Here is a 14,624-nt window from a genome sequence, read left to right on the forward strand (position 1 = left end):
GAAAGAGAGAGAGGAGGAAGCAGGCTCCCCGCTGAGCGGAGAGCCTGACGTGGGGCTCAATCCCAGGACCTTGAGATCATGACCTGAGCTGAAAGCAGAGGCTTAAACCCACTGAGCCACCCAGGTGCCCCTTGTCTATTTTCTTATGACAAAGATTCATGGCTTCTGAGAGGCCAGTGCAAGAAGAAAGGAAAAAAAAAAGCCTAGCTCAGGAGCTGGAATGCCAACCCAGTCCCCGTGGCCTTCGAAGTAAGATGCCTCATCTCCATTTTGTCATCTGTGTCACACAAGGAGTAGACTACATCACCTTCAGCACTATGACTGAGATTCTGAGGAAATCTAGTCTCTTCACTTTTTTTTTTTTTTTTTTAAAGATTTATTTATTTACTTGACAGAGCTAGCACAAGTCGGGGAGTGGCAGGCGGAGTGAGCAGCAGACTCCCCCGCTGAGCAGGGAGCCTGACACGGGACTTGATCCTGGGACCCCGGGATCTATCAAAACATTTTGAAGAGATGGAGTTGCTGTGAGTGGGAAACAAAAGGGTGTTTCTAGAAGAAGGATGGTGCTGCTCCTGCCCTGTCTCCTGGCAGCTCTGATTCAAACACACCATGTTCTGTTTAAGCCTTTATGGGGAACGTAAAACTTCTGGGCTCTCAATTCCGTGGCTAGGTTGAGTGTATAAGTGTGTAGAAGCAAAATGTAGGAAGATGAGTTTGCTTTCCTCCTGACGTTCAGCTCCCCAAGGCTTCAAGGGAACTGTTTTTACTGATTCTTAGTACTTTCAACTAGTTGATGCTCACACAAGCACACTTTATAAATGGGCCTATTTTAAGTGCTAGATTTTCTTATTCTTCACGTATGCTTTTTTCCTAACACGAAACATCATCTTCTTTCCTCACAATGCTCTAAAGAATTTGATTCCCGAGACGAAGTTATGATTTCTGAGGAGAACAAGGCTACTATACTATCAGGGTTAAATCTGAGTAATAACTCCATTTCCAAAAAGAAAAACATAGCTAAACTTATTTAAGGAACTTTAAAAAAGTACACAAGACTCACCTCTTATAAGATGGTTATGTGAGCTGGATAGAAAGTAGCTAAGAAAGGACGGAGTCCATACGTAATACTTGCTGAGATCCTGGTTGATTTCACCATATTTAAAAGTTAATGGGCATTTAGTACTTTTCCTTTTATTTGAGTTCACCTTATGGAAATAGTATACTAGAAAGAATGAAAATATTAATGTTCTCCACTCAGAAAAGTTTAATATATGTATATATTAAATAATATATATTTTGTATTTAATATATATTTATTTTGGTTTAAGTTTTTCTTCAATTTATTCAATACTGCCAAAAAAAAAAAAAAAAATACAGAGAGGGGCACCGGGGTGGCTCAGTGGGTTAAGCCTCTGCCTTCAGTTCAGGTCATGATCCCAGCCAGGGTCCTGGGATCGAGCCCCGTGTCTGGCTCTCTGCTCAGCGGGGAGCCTGCTTCCCCCTCCTCTCTCTCTGCCTGCCTCTCTGCCTACTTGTGATATCTGTCTTTCAAATAAATAAATAAAATCTTTAAAAAAAATACAGAGAAAAAGAAATATCCAGGTAATCTGCACTGCTTGGCTTTAAAAACAGGTTATGTAAGGTAGGGACAGACTATTCTTTAATTGGAAGGAAGACCATGAACGCCAAGCTAATAATAAGACATCATGGATTTTGATCACTTAGAAAATTTGGTTAATAAATATTACCTAAAAGGAAAATTTTAAATCCTCAACTGTTGAAAATACATACATTTCCTGATGTACAGGGTCCATTCTGCAAATGATAAGTTAGTGCAACCAGATAAGATCAAACACTAGCAAAGGGGTGAATTCAGAGTGCAAAGTAAATTTATTAAGTGGCTGTCAGTTAAAGTGCCAAATGATGATCTGAATTTAATACACTGCCTATGGAATCAGATTTCAACTGTATTTATATAGAGGCTAAGCGGGGGTAGACATATATAAATAGGAGAGCTTATCATCTCAGATTATTTGAGGGCAAGGAAAAATAGAAAAGTTTTTTTGGGCAATATGGTTTAAGTCCTCAGAAATACATTCTACCATAATAAGAACCTCCAAACCATGAAACATGCTACCAAAAATGGACGGACACCATGGCGTGAATTTCTGCATTCTTCCTTCTGGGTAGTTTGCTTTATGAGTGCAAACTCCTATGTGCACCCCCTTCACACACATCCCGGGGAGCTCCAGACATGTGACATACAGAGAAGACAGAACAGCGAACAGAGATCAGCAGAGCCCTCCAACCTAAGCCAAGTTTTCTTCATTATGAGACTTTTCTACAAAGGGACTGCCAAGTCTGAACAGACCACAGAAAGGTGAAAAGATGCTTGTTTCTGCTTCAGGAGCCTCAACCATCCACTCCGGAAACACAGGTGAGGAAGAGTTCTGTTTTAAGGAAAAGGCCAACTGTCAGCCAGGGTAAAGTATTGCACCAAAAACAAGGTCTGATGAATGGAATGATCTCGATTTCCCACATCTTTCCCGGATTCGTAGAAAAAGAGTATGTGTGCCTTTTCTTTCAGAGCAAACTGGAAAATGTTTCAATCGACAATTAAAAAACAGTCTTCAGAGAATCTTATTATTACCTTTTCCAATTTACAGTCTCTGAATGACACACACAACATGTATAACATTAAAAAACTCAACTGGTGGCTGAGGATGGTTGGGGATGCCATGGGCTAGCACACGGTCACAGACGGCAGACCGCGGTGGCCCCCAGGGGTTATCATCAGTCAGACTTACGGGTGGCCTGTCCAGCTTCCAAAGTGGCAGTTCTCTGGGAGGGACAACGCATCAGGGATAGTGGTCTGTACAGCACTTTCCTCTTTCAAGCAAGAGTAACAGGGAAGAGAGTCACATGCACACAGATTTGTGCCACTTGGGTCCAATGGTCAAAGAGAATTTGGCATTTCCTCCCCAAAGCTAAAGAGAAAAACAACGCGAGAAAAATGACTCCCTATGAATTAGTCTAGATTTCAGATCTCTTCTCGTGCAAAAAAAATTTCATGTATGTTGAATAACCACATTTGATCAACAGATAGAGTAGCTGGGAGCTATCATACCATTACTGAATGTCCATGTTAGATTGTTAAGGTTGTGAGACTGTTTTTTGAGGTCATAAAAATGGCACTCGGGGACTACAGCTTTAGTTTTTGGGGACCCCATGGTATATGGAATCAGGGAAATGAACATTGCTGGAGGAAGCCAGGAATCAGACACATTTCCTACTGCTTAAAAAATGGTCAAGAGTTGCAACATGTTGAGGGCTAATCCCTTCCTTTAAAGTGCTGTTCAGAATCTCTGTGAAAAGGTGTGACAGGTAAAGTCATCTGCTACTCTCTAGGCCGCCTCTGCAGCCGGCGGGGGGCGGTGGCGACACCCAGCCTCCCCTCCACCTAGGCTGAGCAGCGCTGTGCCAGGGAGGACACGGACCTCTAGGGCAGGGCCCCAGCCAGACCCCTCACAGCGCCCCATCAAAGGTCTGGGGCTCACTCAGTGCTGTGGCTGGAGGTTCGGGGCGCCTCGTCTGGGTAATTTTCTGTTTGGGGTTTTTTGTTTCTTCTTCCTCTTCAGTTTCACTTTCGCAGACGTGAACCACCACGCTTGGCGTGGACTCCGTTCCTGCGTGGAGCTCGTATTTCTCTCCTGGGGAGGTAAGCGGCAGAAAGAGGGGTTGGTGTCTCGAAACTTTGTTCTACTTGTCTTTTAATTGCTGCTGATTGGCTTTTAAATCCTATGTCAGAGCACTTAACTTTGGCCTTAGAGATCTGATTCTATAAGGTTCTTATACAGTTTTGCTCTTTGAAGAAATGAGCTGGTGCAGAGGACTGACATGTCGGGAGGTAAAATGGAAATGCTAATTACTGTTCTACAGACAGTGTGAGTGAACCTGCTTAACTCCAGAACGGTTTCAGTTTTCCCTCGGGAGACACCTGTAAGGTTCCAGGCAGCCATCTCTTCATTACAGGACCGCACACATCCATGACATTGCTCTGATGTATACGAAAACACCAAGCCACCTCCCCTCCCCTCAAAATGCCTCTTGTAACCCCTTCTAAGAGACATAACATTACTGTAGGTGGACAACTAGTCTGAACTAGCCCAGTACTGAGTTCCTAGATTGTTTTAAAGGGATGAGAGAAATCAAAGAGAAGAAAAAGAAGAAATGAACAATAACTCTAAGAGAAGGATTTGGAAGGAGTAATATAGTATCGCCACCAGTTCCTTGAAATGAGTACTCAATGGAGAAGTCTATCTGGTACTTTGATGGGAGGTGGGAGAAGGTAACTAACATTCACTAACGGCTGGCTGTGTCCTAGAAGGATGTATAGCAATTTAAATTGTTGTTATGTTTATTGAGTATCACATTTAATTCTTATTAACCACACCGAAAGGTAGCTATTATGATTGGTATTTTATTTATTTATTTATTTAGATTTTTTTTAAAAGATCTTATTTATTTATCTGACAGACAGAGATCACAAGTAGGCAGAGAGGCAGGCAGAGAGAGAGGAAGGGAAGCAGGCTCCCTGCTAAGCAGAGAGCCGGATGTGGGGCTCGATCCCAGGACCCTGGGATCATGACCTGAGCTGAAGGCAGAGGCTTTAACCCACTGAGCCACCCAGGCACCCCTATGATTGGTATTTTAGATGAGAAATCGGGCTCAGAACCTGAAGCTAAGTAACTTGCTCAAGATCACAAAGTTAGCAACTCTTGGTCTCTGGGTTGTGCGTTCGATCCCCACACTGGGTGTAGAGAGGACTTAAGAAAAATCACAAAGTTTCAACACTAGAGTTGGAACCCAGGTTTGTGTGACTTTATCCTTCACTCTGATCTTGCTGCCATTGGTTGGCTAGCATGCCAATCGCCGAGTGTGGTCTTTAATCAAAAGTTTCTTGGGAGGGGGAAAAATAGGGAAGGTAAGAGTTTATTACCTGGTCCCAGTTTGGAAACTGCACAGAGTAAGTCATAGTTTATAACAGGCGTGGCGTCCTCCCCCTGCTTCCACCCCACAGGCGGGGAGGCGGGAGGGGAGATGAGGAACTGTTTGACGGGCTGCGGCGGCAGCAAATAGGACTTGTGCCGGGTTTCGCTGGACATCTGGACCTGCGGGCAAGGAGAGGCTCAAAACCAGTGTGTGACTGGGTTGTTTCTTCATTTTCATTGTGAGGCTAACTGTGACCTCTTTGGAGAAAATGAAAGCATTTTCCCTGGCAGCCTGCATCTCCGGGTGGCCGGAGCTGGGTCTGTGTGGCTGACTGCCCAGTGCAGGGGGCTCAGCCCAGCGCCCGAGCCCCCGGGGACCAGTAAACCAGAGCCCAGTGAGAACCTGAACCTGTAAGGAGATGAACAAACACAGAATGGTACTAAACCTGAATCCCAATTTTACTTACCTATTTTCTGAATTCTAGTTTTAAAACAAATTAGGTTTTACTGTCTCCCTCTCAAGCAGCTCTACCAAGAAACATCCCGACAACTTTCATTTATATTTTCATTTGGAGCATGAGACAATGGACAGACCTCCTTTTTCAAATTTGGTTGAAAATAAAATACCGCATTTAATAAATGAGTTAAGGTCGAATGCTTTTATGTCGTCAATTCTTCAGAGGAGAAACTGGTTCGCCAGCGCGACCCAGCAGGATCCAAATAGTAAGCAGAGCAGATTGGTGGAAACCAGCAGGCTCTTCCGCAACTGCAAAGGGCCAGCCTTTCCGCGGTGCCGGGTCCCTGGTCAGCCCCAGGCTGGCAGCTATTTTCAGTGGGGTGACATGACTTCAGCGACTATTTTCTCAATTCTCCCAAAGCTGTCACGTCCCAAATGCCCTTCTAGACGCACAAGAGCGAAGTCAGCTCACTGATCTTTTTTTTTTTTAATTTAAATTCAATTAGCCAACACATAGTACATGATGAGGTTTTGATGCAGTGTTGAATGATGCATTCGTTTTGTATAATACCCAGAGCTCATCAGGTCAGGCACCCTCCTTAATGCCCCTCCCCCAGTGACCCCATCTTGAGGAGTTAGGGCTTCACCCTTACAGAACCCCAGTGGAGAAAAGCTGCCAGAAAGATGAATTCCTTTAATGTTTAGCATAAGCACAACAAAGTCAGGAAGGCAAATATCCTTAATATTTATATATCTGTAAAATAAAGAAAATATGTTTTTACATCCCTTGCTGATTGGGATTGTTTATTTCAAAGACTGATATACTCATCAAGAAAACGGAGGACGGAGGGTATTTCGGGATGGAGGAAAAGGTTGAGAGAACAGCATGGTGAGGTACCTGTGCAAAATACAGCTTCAGCTTCTTCCCGTTGAAGTCTGTTTCGTTGAGTTCTATTCGCGCTCTTGCTGCTGCTTCTGGTTTGCTGAAATTTATTCTGACTCTCCGAAAGCTCTTAAACAACTGAAATGTCACCTGGTCATCATAGATAGTGAAAAGTGCTTCAAATCTCTCCTAAAAATTGAGGTTTAATAAATGAACAGTTTAGAAAATGGAATGTAACAAAACAGACCTAAGAAAATTCTCAGTACCTTAAGAAATACTCCTTAGGCTTGCCCATGGTAACATAATAAAGGAATCTGTCAATTAGCTTTGTTTTTGGTTTCTGCAAAGATCCTTCAACTATTTGTTGATACTGAGGTAAAAATAATTTCTTAACTTTTCTCAATTTGAATATTTTCCTACTGCTTTGCAACATTTCTCCAGTTTGACAAAATATAAAGTGATTTGTGATCAAATATGTATTCTTCTAATGTTCAGATATCCCTTATAATTCAGAAAACATCATCTGCTTAAAAATTACATTATTTTTGCTCATTCATTTAAAAAAATACATATTAAGCAGCCAACTGCATGTTAGACCTTTACATTAAGTGCTGGGCTTCCAAAGTATCACAGCTGCTTCAAAGGAAGGTGAACAGATCAAGTCTGTTTTTATTTATTATCTCTATGTATTAAAGTAATATGGACAAATACTTATTATAGATATAGTAAAGACTTTTACATGGCACTTCGGTTCTTAAAAATAAATGTGCACAGGTAAATGTATTAAATCCTAATAATTATTAACACTTCTAGGTATATTTCAGTTTCCTCAGCATCCATTTCAAAGATGGTTGGCTTTGTCACTCTTAAAAAAAATTAGAATTGAGACTTTGTGAAACTGCATTTCATTTAATTCTTGGCAGATGCTAATACTTTGAATATTAAGTGAGTATTAAAATTCCCACATGAGATGGTTAAGAAATGTCAACCCTGAGGGGCACCTGGGTGCAGTAGGCTAAGGATCCGACTCTTGACCTACACTCAGGTCATGATTTCAGGGTCATGAGTTCAAGCCCTGTGTTCATGAGTATAAGCCTACTTGGAAGGAAGGAAGGAAGGAAGGAAGGAAGGAAGGAAGGAAGGAAGGAAGGAAAAGGAAGGAAGGGAGGAAGAAAGAAAGAAGGGAAGAAGGAGGGAGGGAGGGAAAAGAGAAGAGAAGAAAAAAAGAAAAGAAAAATATCAATACTGAAGGCAGAGGAAATGGAAAGTAGGGAAGAACAAATTAAGCATGGTTTATGTTAGTATTCTGTCATTCTGTACATTAGTTTCCCTTGCTGAGGGTAAAGGACCATGTATTTATTCCCAATTCCCACAACAATGAATTTTTTAAAAAGATTTTATTTATTTATTTGACAGAGATCACAAGTAGGCAGAGAGGCAGGCAGAGGGAGAGAGGAGGAAGCAGGCTCCCTGATGAGGAAAGCCTGACATGGGGCTCGATCCCAGGACCCTGAGATCATGACCTGAGCCGAAGGCAGAGGCTTAACCCACTGAGCCACCCAGGCGCCCCAACAATGAATTTTTTGTAGTCACAATAACACACGATCTCGCAAATGAAACAGCTATTTGCTAATTATATCCTTCTTCCTTTCATAACATTTTTTTATAAAGATTTTTATTTATTTATTTGAGAGAGAGACAGTGAGAGAGAGCATGAGCGAGGAGAAGGTCAGAGGGAGAAGCAGACTCCCCATGGAGCTGGGAGCCCGATGTGGGACTCGATCCCAGGACTCCAGGATCATGACCTGAGCCGAAGGCAGTCGTCCAACCAACTGAGCCACCCAGGCGTCCCCCTTTCATAACATTTTTTTTCTCACTCCAGAAATATACCATCACTGAACGTTAACAGGCAGGTGACAGCCATAGGTTCTATGGGTCTCTCTCTTCTAAATTCTAGTATCTGTGAATGGATTCAGCATTATACAAAAACAAAGCCATGCAAAAGCCAATCAGTAAGCATCTTCTAAGTTTTGTCAGATCCTTCTCTTTCTTTCCCATTTTCATGGAGCACAAAACGGTTTGAGAAATGTGAGGTACAGTAGAGCACAGACAGAATTAATGTGGAGGCAAAATGATCACTGTTTCCGTGTGATGAACAACATGAGCCTTTGGCTGGTAGCTCCGCCCTCCTGTGAACCCACAGGTTCCAACAGGTAGACTCCTGAGGGGGTGCCCCCGACAACCAGATGTGGACACAAAAGGGGTTCGGACAACTGCAGGGAGGTCATGATCTGCCCACATGTACTGAAACTAACTGGCGAGAAACATAATTCATTCAGAAACAAAAGTATTACTTTTCTCCTTAGAATTGTTTTAGAAATAATGCACTTTTATATGTTTCTGATTTCTTGAGTATTAAAAATGAACACCGTCCTGTTAAAGGGTGAGGCTTGCACATTTGCTTCTGACAAAAGGAAGATCCCAGAAAATCCCATGGCCACGAACACTCTTTCTCCAGCGGTCTCTTAGTATCCCTTCAGGCAGTACCTCTATAGGAATAAGACAGTTAATACTGCCTAAAAATCAATCCCTAGGGCTTTTCCTGTTATAGAAGTTTTCCACCAAATATAGATCAGAAGCTGCCTTCTATGCTGAAATCACCCATGCAATTAGCAGTAAAAAGCACGACAAATACCTTACATCTAAAATATGCAAAGACAACATGTAACCGATAGCTTTCTTGGGAATTCCAGAAAAGTACTTTGCAGCTGGGTAACAAGCCAACTAAAATCATGAGGCAAGAAAAGTAGAAAAGGTTTTATGGGAAGGTTGGTTTCAGGGAGATGAGGGTAGCAGCTAGGTGTGTATTTCTTGACCTTTCTGGAAACACTACTTCCCTATCTTCTCTTCCCCATCCCAAAGCAGCGAAGGCGAGGCTTATCAATTTCACTGAGGAATTCATTATGAAAATAATTTTGTTGCACCCCTTTGCCTTGGGCATAAGAGTCTGAGGGGCCCACCACGTCTGCACGTTAAGAACAATTTCACTGTTGAGAAGCAGCAGTGTTTCAACCCATTCAGCTGTGAAATTATCTCTGGAGTCCTACGGCAAAAGACTTTTCATGTTCTATGTCTGTCTGTAAATCTGAAATAGAAAATTCCGTCTCTCCAGCAGGTTTGTGGATGTCAGAGACAAGGCCTCCATTTCCACCTGGGGAAAGGCAAGTGCCTTTGGTTCTCCTCCATATCACTGCTGACTACGAGGGAAGAAAGCCCCCAAACTCCTGGGCGTGGTAGATTTAAAATTCTGATCATTTGAGCACTTGTAATAGTTCTAGGCCCTAATTTCAGAAGTGCCAGAGGGGAGCAGAACACATAGAAAATGTGAAAACCTTCTTTAACTGTTTGCCCATAGTATTCATGTTGCTTTCAACACCGTTCCAGATCAGAAAGAGGCATGAAACTGAATTAAAATTCAAGGAAATATGGAAGACTAACCGTTCGGTATTGACGTCTAGGTTTTAGTGGTTCATATGTTTATAGATGCATACTCTGCCTTATTGGAACACAAGTTCTTAGAGGGCTATTTTTCCCCCCAATCTATGATATCCCCTATTTACCATGTAGAAGAAAAGTAGTCAAACCAACGATAAATCGTTTTTGATGGTAACAAACTACAAACTGGTACTAGGGTGGGGACGGAAATATTCTTAATGGGAGTGTCGACTACATAGGCAGAGACTGTCAAAACTCACTAAGTTGCACACTTAAGACCTGTACATTTACTGCAACCAAGTATCACCAAATGAAAAAAAAAGAAGAAAAAGAGTGAAACGAGGAGGGGGATGGGAAGAGGTGGCTACTGGAGTGACCTGTGGCCAGCCTTGCACACCAGGGTCAGTCCCTCGACCTGGCTGGGAGCACAGCAAGCCTACTGTTTTCATCTTCACTTGGGACAACACATCCTTAGTCATCGGTAATCATTCTGGCTCTAGGAACTTCTTTTTTCTTCCATGGCTAGTTGAAAAAGATGCAGATGTGTGACTGTGCCTTTCCAGAAGAGGTGTGCCCAATGTAGAGCCCATGTTCGGGCAGGTTGGTGGCCAATCACCAGCTTCAAAACACGTAGAAAATAGGGTGCCCCTTTAGGAGAATGAGATCCACAACCACACTATCACACCTAACTGTGACTTTAACAGTGAAGCTGACTGGGTGGCAGGCAGGGCCCCTACGTCTAATGAGATCCCAGATCTTGACGGTCCCCAGGCAGCAGCAATGGCTTTTTCTCTTTAGCTTGAAGGTCAGCTGTTTATTGAAGAGCAGAGAAGACAGAGGAGCAGACTGCAAGGCCCCCTGGAGGAAAAGGGCAGATGGAACAAGCCTGTGGCATGGGCAGACAAAAAGAGAAAAGCAGAGAATTCTGCCGCTGCTCAGCATGTCCTCTCCTGCCCCACTGAGCACCGTGCTGCTGGGGATCTAGAAGTGGCAGTCCGGTTACGGCAGGCATTACCTAATCCAAGGACTCAAGATGGCCCATGCAACATTTCAGGTTTGTAAGCTCGTCCAGGTGCTGGAGCTCAAACATTGTATGGATCCAAGACACCAGAGATGAGAAAAAAAATCACACAAGTGGGTTCTTCCCGGAAGACCTTGTGAATTTTCCCAGGCACGAGTGAAACAGGGTAGGTCATCCAAACTGCTGTTCAAAGTACCCAGGCTTCAGGGGTCAAGGTCAGGATCCTACGATTCATGCACAAGGAAACCCATGACTGCTCACCAGGAAGTCCAGTTGAATCTTCACTTCCTTCTACTTGGTCTCCTCGCTGAGGAAGTTGCAGAGATTAGGGAAGTCCAGCCTCAGGCTTCTTTGGGAGTCAGGAGGAAGGGGGGGGGCAGCCTACAGGTGCTCTGCTGGCTCGTCACCACGGTGGTCTCTTTCCTGTGACTTTGGTGATGGAGCACTGGCTTTGATGAGCATACCAAACCCTTCTCTACATCTGAGAGGAGGACATAAATAGACACCACCCATTCCTGAGCAACAGAAGCTCTCTGCTCACTGGCCTTTATCATCGGTAAAATATTCCTTCCTCCATCCAGTTAATAGAGACCGGTCCAGGTCCAATCTTCAAACATGAGACCACAAAAGCAAGACTGCAGGAGGAATCCACAACCTGGACAGAAAACTTCAGGAAGGTCTGATGGCTTCTACCAACAATTTATGTTCTCAAGGAACAGAGCTTTCCAGCCAGACTGTCTGGATTTGACTCCACACTGTTACATAGCTGTGTGACCTTGGGCAGGTCGCTTACCTTTGCTGTGCCTAGTTTCCTTACCTGTTCCTTGAGGACAGTAAAAGTACCCACTTCACTGGGTTATTGTGGAGGACAGAGTGAATACATGGCTCTTGGAACGACAACAGTGAGTACTGTTACTGCTGCTAACAGAAATAGGGTAGGGCTTTGCCAACAGTCCTCTTGCTATTCTGTGGTTGCAAAAAATAGCTGCTCTTCTGTATGATGTCGATTCCCCGAGAAGGAGGTGAATGCATGGCAGCAACATGGCATCAACGGATGGCACTGGCATGTACTCTGGAGGTCACCACTGGAAAGTTGGAATTTGCCCTTTGTTAGTCCTTTAGTGATTCAGACACAGCAACGCTGCTGGAGCAGTTCCTTGGGGACACGCCTTCCCAGGAGAATTGGCTGTGCTGGAGGACACAGTGCACCAGTGATTAGTGTCCATCCTTGGGGGATCTTCCGAACCTGACCTGTGACCATGACCCTTTGAAGCAGAGATGGCTGCTTCTCTGTTAGGACACTGAGGAACTTGGGTTCCTCTGCTATGAACTTGGGACTTGAGTTGAGGGTGAGAAAAGAATTTTTTTTTTTGGTAGTTATAGCAGAATTCTTCATATTCAAAAAATACATAGTTTTCATTTCCTTGGCTTTTAATCCTTATTAATTTTATCTTTTTGTTTTGTTTGCTATTTCTTAAAATTGTTTGGAGATGGTCTTGAAAATACTTTGCTATGTACGTATTCACGGTGCTAAGCTAGCACAGGGGAATGAAAAACCATTTAAAACAAATGGAGGGGTGCCTGGTTGGTCCAGTGGGTTAAGCCTCTGCCTTCGGCTCAGGTCATGATCTGAGAGTCCTGGGATCGAGCCCCACATCCAGGCTCTCTGCTCAGCAGGGAGCCTGCTTCCCCGCTCTCTCTCTCTGCCTGCCTTCCTGGCTACTTGTGATCTCTGTCAAATAAATAAACAAAATCTTAAAAAAAAAAATTAAACAAATGGAAATAGCTGCTATGAAGTTATTGAAGTATAGAAGGAAAATGTGAAGCAGAAAGACAGGATTCTCTTTGAGGCCAGTTATGCACAAAGATCAAGAATGTCCTATCCTCGGGCTTGCCCATGTGACCTCCATCTAGACTCTTCCTTGCTGTTCATCCACACTCCCTCATTCAATAAGGCTCGTCCAACCCTAGGTGCTGAGGCTACAGCAAGGACCACATACTGACTGTGATTTGTTCCAGGGTACAAGTTTGTTTTCTTGTGGTGTTTTCTTCAAGGACATTAGAGGGGGAAGGTCATTTTGAAAGCTAGAGACCCATCTTTCCAAAGACATGTAAACTAGAAAGAATGTCACAAACAGCCATGGGAAGGAACTTATGTGTGTTACTTGTTCTTTAAAATAAAAAAGGTGGGGGGGGGCGCCTGGGTGGCTCAGTTAGTTAAGCGACTGCCTTAGGCTCAGGTCATGATCCTGAAGTCCTGGGATCAAGTCACACATCGGGTTACCTGCTCAGGAGTCTGCTTCTCCCACTGACCTCTCTCCTCTCATGCTCTCTCTCTCCTTCTCTCTCTCTCAAATAAATAAATAAAATCATTAAAAAAGAAGAAGAAAGAAAAAGAAAAAGGTAGGGGTGCCTGGGTGGCTCAGATGGTTAAGCGTCTGTCTGCCTTCACTCGGGTCATGATCCCAGGATCCTGGGATCGAGTCCCGTGCCCTGGTCAGTGGGGAGCCTGCTTTTCCCTCTCTCTCATGAATAAATAAATAAAATCTTAAAAAAAAGAAATAAGAAAAAGGTAGCCTTCTTCTTGCTGAACACTTTGTCTAGAAGCTTTTAGGCAAAGCCAAGTAAAGTTGGTGCATCCATGCTGATGGAGAGCAGGGAGCTACAGTGTCAAAGGGTGTCAGAGTCCCAGCAGGGTGAAGAAAGTGGCCAACTGGGAGGCAGGCCTGGCATGGGGTGCCGGAACCCAAGAGTCTCAGGTCAGTGTGCCCATGAGGGGCAGCCCAGCACGGGCATGGGAGCTCAGGGGGCTGAGGAGGGTGCCCGGGCGGGAAGACTGCCCAGAGCAGGGAAAGAGGGAAGGCATCTCAGCAAAGGGGCAGGCTGACAGGGTGTCAAACCCCAAGTGAAGGGAGAAGGGTGAGGAGGGAGGTCTGTGCAGGGAGGCCATCCAGTGTGGGGTCCTGGTGCCCCAGGGGGGTCAGCATGGTCTGTGTGGGAGGGTGGCCCAGCACAGCATCCTGGATCCCAGGCAGGGTGAGCTTGGTGCTCTGGGACTGTGAGAACCTGGGTGGGGTGTAGAGGACTCTCACGTTAGGGTGGGGGGGTCCGGGTGCAGGGTGTTGGAGCACAGGGCAGGTAAGGAGGGCATCCACATGGGAAAGAGGGTGGACTGTGGCAGTTACATACAGACCAGTGACTGCATAAGTAAATAATAAGACAATGAAAGCTAGTTTTCTCTCTGTCAAATAGGACTTACAAAGCTGAAACGGGAGAAAACTAGAAATGAATTCTTTAGTGCTGGCCTGGACTTGGCAAGTATAACCAGAAACACACAGATGCACGTATCTAGATAATTCCTGACTCTGTCCGCCAAGATGCCCAGGGACAGTGGTAGCTGACTCGCACGCATATCCTGGTTTCTGGAACTCTGGAAGGAGGCAGGGCTCCTCGGAAAAGTGGCTGGATCTAGGGCTGGGCAGGCAAGGTTCAGAATAATTCTGGAATATCTTGTTGTGTTTGAGAGTTTAAAGGCGTACTCAGGAATGATGCGCACGTGTCAGAGACACAGAAGCCATCTTGAAGGAGCCACCACTGGCTGAACCGAGGACAAATCAAAGTTGTGACAGTTAACAGGTTACGACCAAGGAACAAGATCAGAAACCATGAACTGTATGGATATAAATAAATGAATATGTTAAAACTCTGATGGGGGAAACAGGACATTTACAAACACCTCCCACAAAATAATTACTAATTACAAGGAGAATGAGAATA

At 44.2% G+C, this 14,624-nt stretch overlaps 1 protein-coding gene across 1 annotated transcript in view; it reads right to left on the reverse strand.

The window, feature by feature from the left end:
• Positions 1-1,561: 1,561 nt before the first annotated feature.
• RCAN3 (RCAN family member 3) overlaps positions 1,562-14,624 on the reverse strand; it is a 31,781-nt gene continuing 18,718 nt past the window's right edge. Inside the window, exons 3-5 of the mRNA XM_047727303.1 lie at positions 6,347-6,520; positions 5,000-5,171; positions 1,562-3,710 (exon numbers count right to left, since the gene is read on the reverse strand). Of these exons, the coding sequence (XP_047583259.1) occupies positions 3,526-3,710; positions 5,000-5,171; positions 6,347-6,520 (531 nt within the window). The 3' untranslated portion in view covers positions 1,562-3,525. The remainder of the gene's footprint in view (positions 3,711-4,999; positions 5,172-6,346; positions 6,521-14,624) is intronic.

Source organism: Lutra lutra, chromosome 4 (assembly GCF_902655055.1).
Source record: "Lutra lutra chromosome 4, mLutLut1.2, whole genome shotgun sequence".
Classification (NCBI taxonomy): Eukaryota; Metazoa; Chordata; class Mammalia; order Carnivora; family Mustelidae; genus Lutra; species Lutra lutra.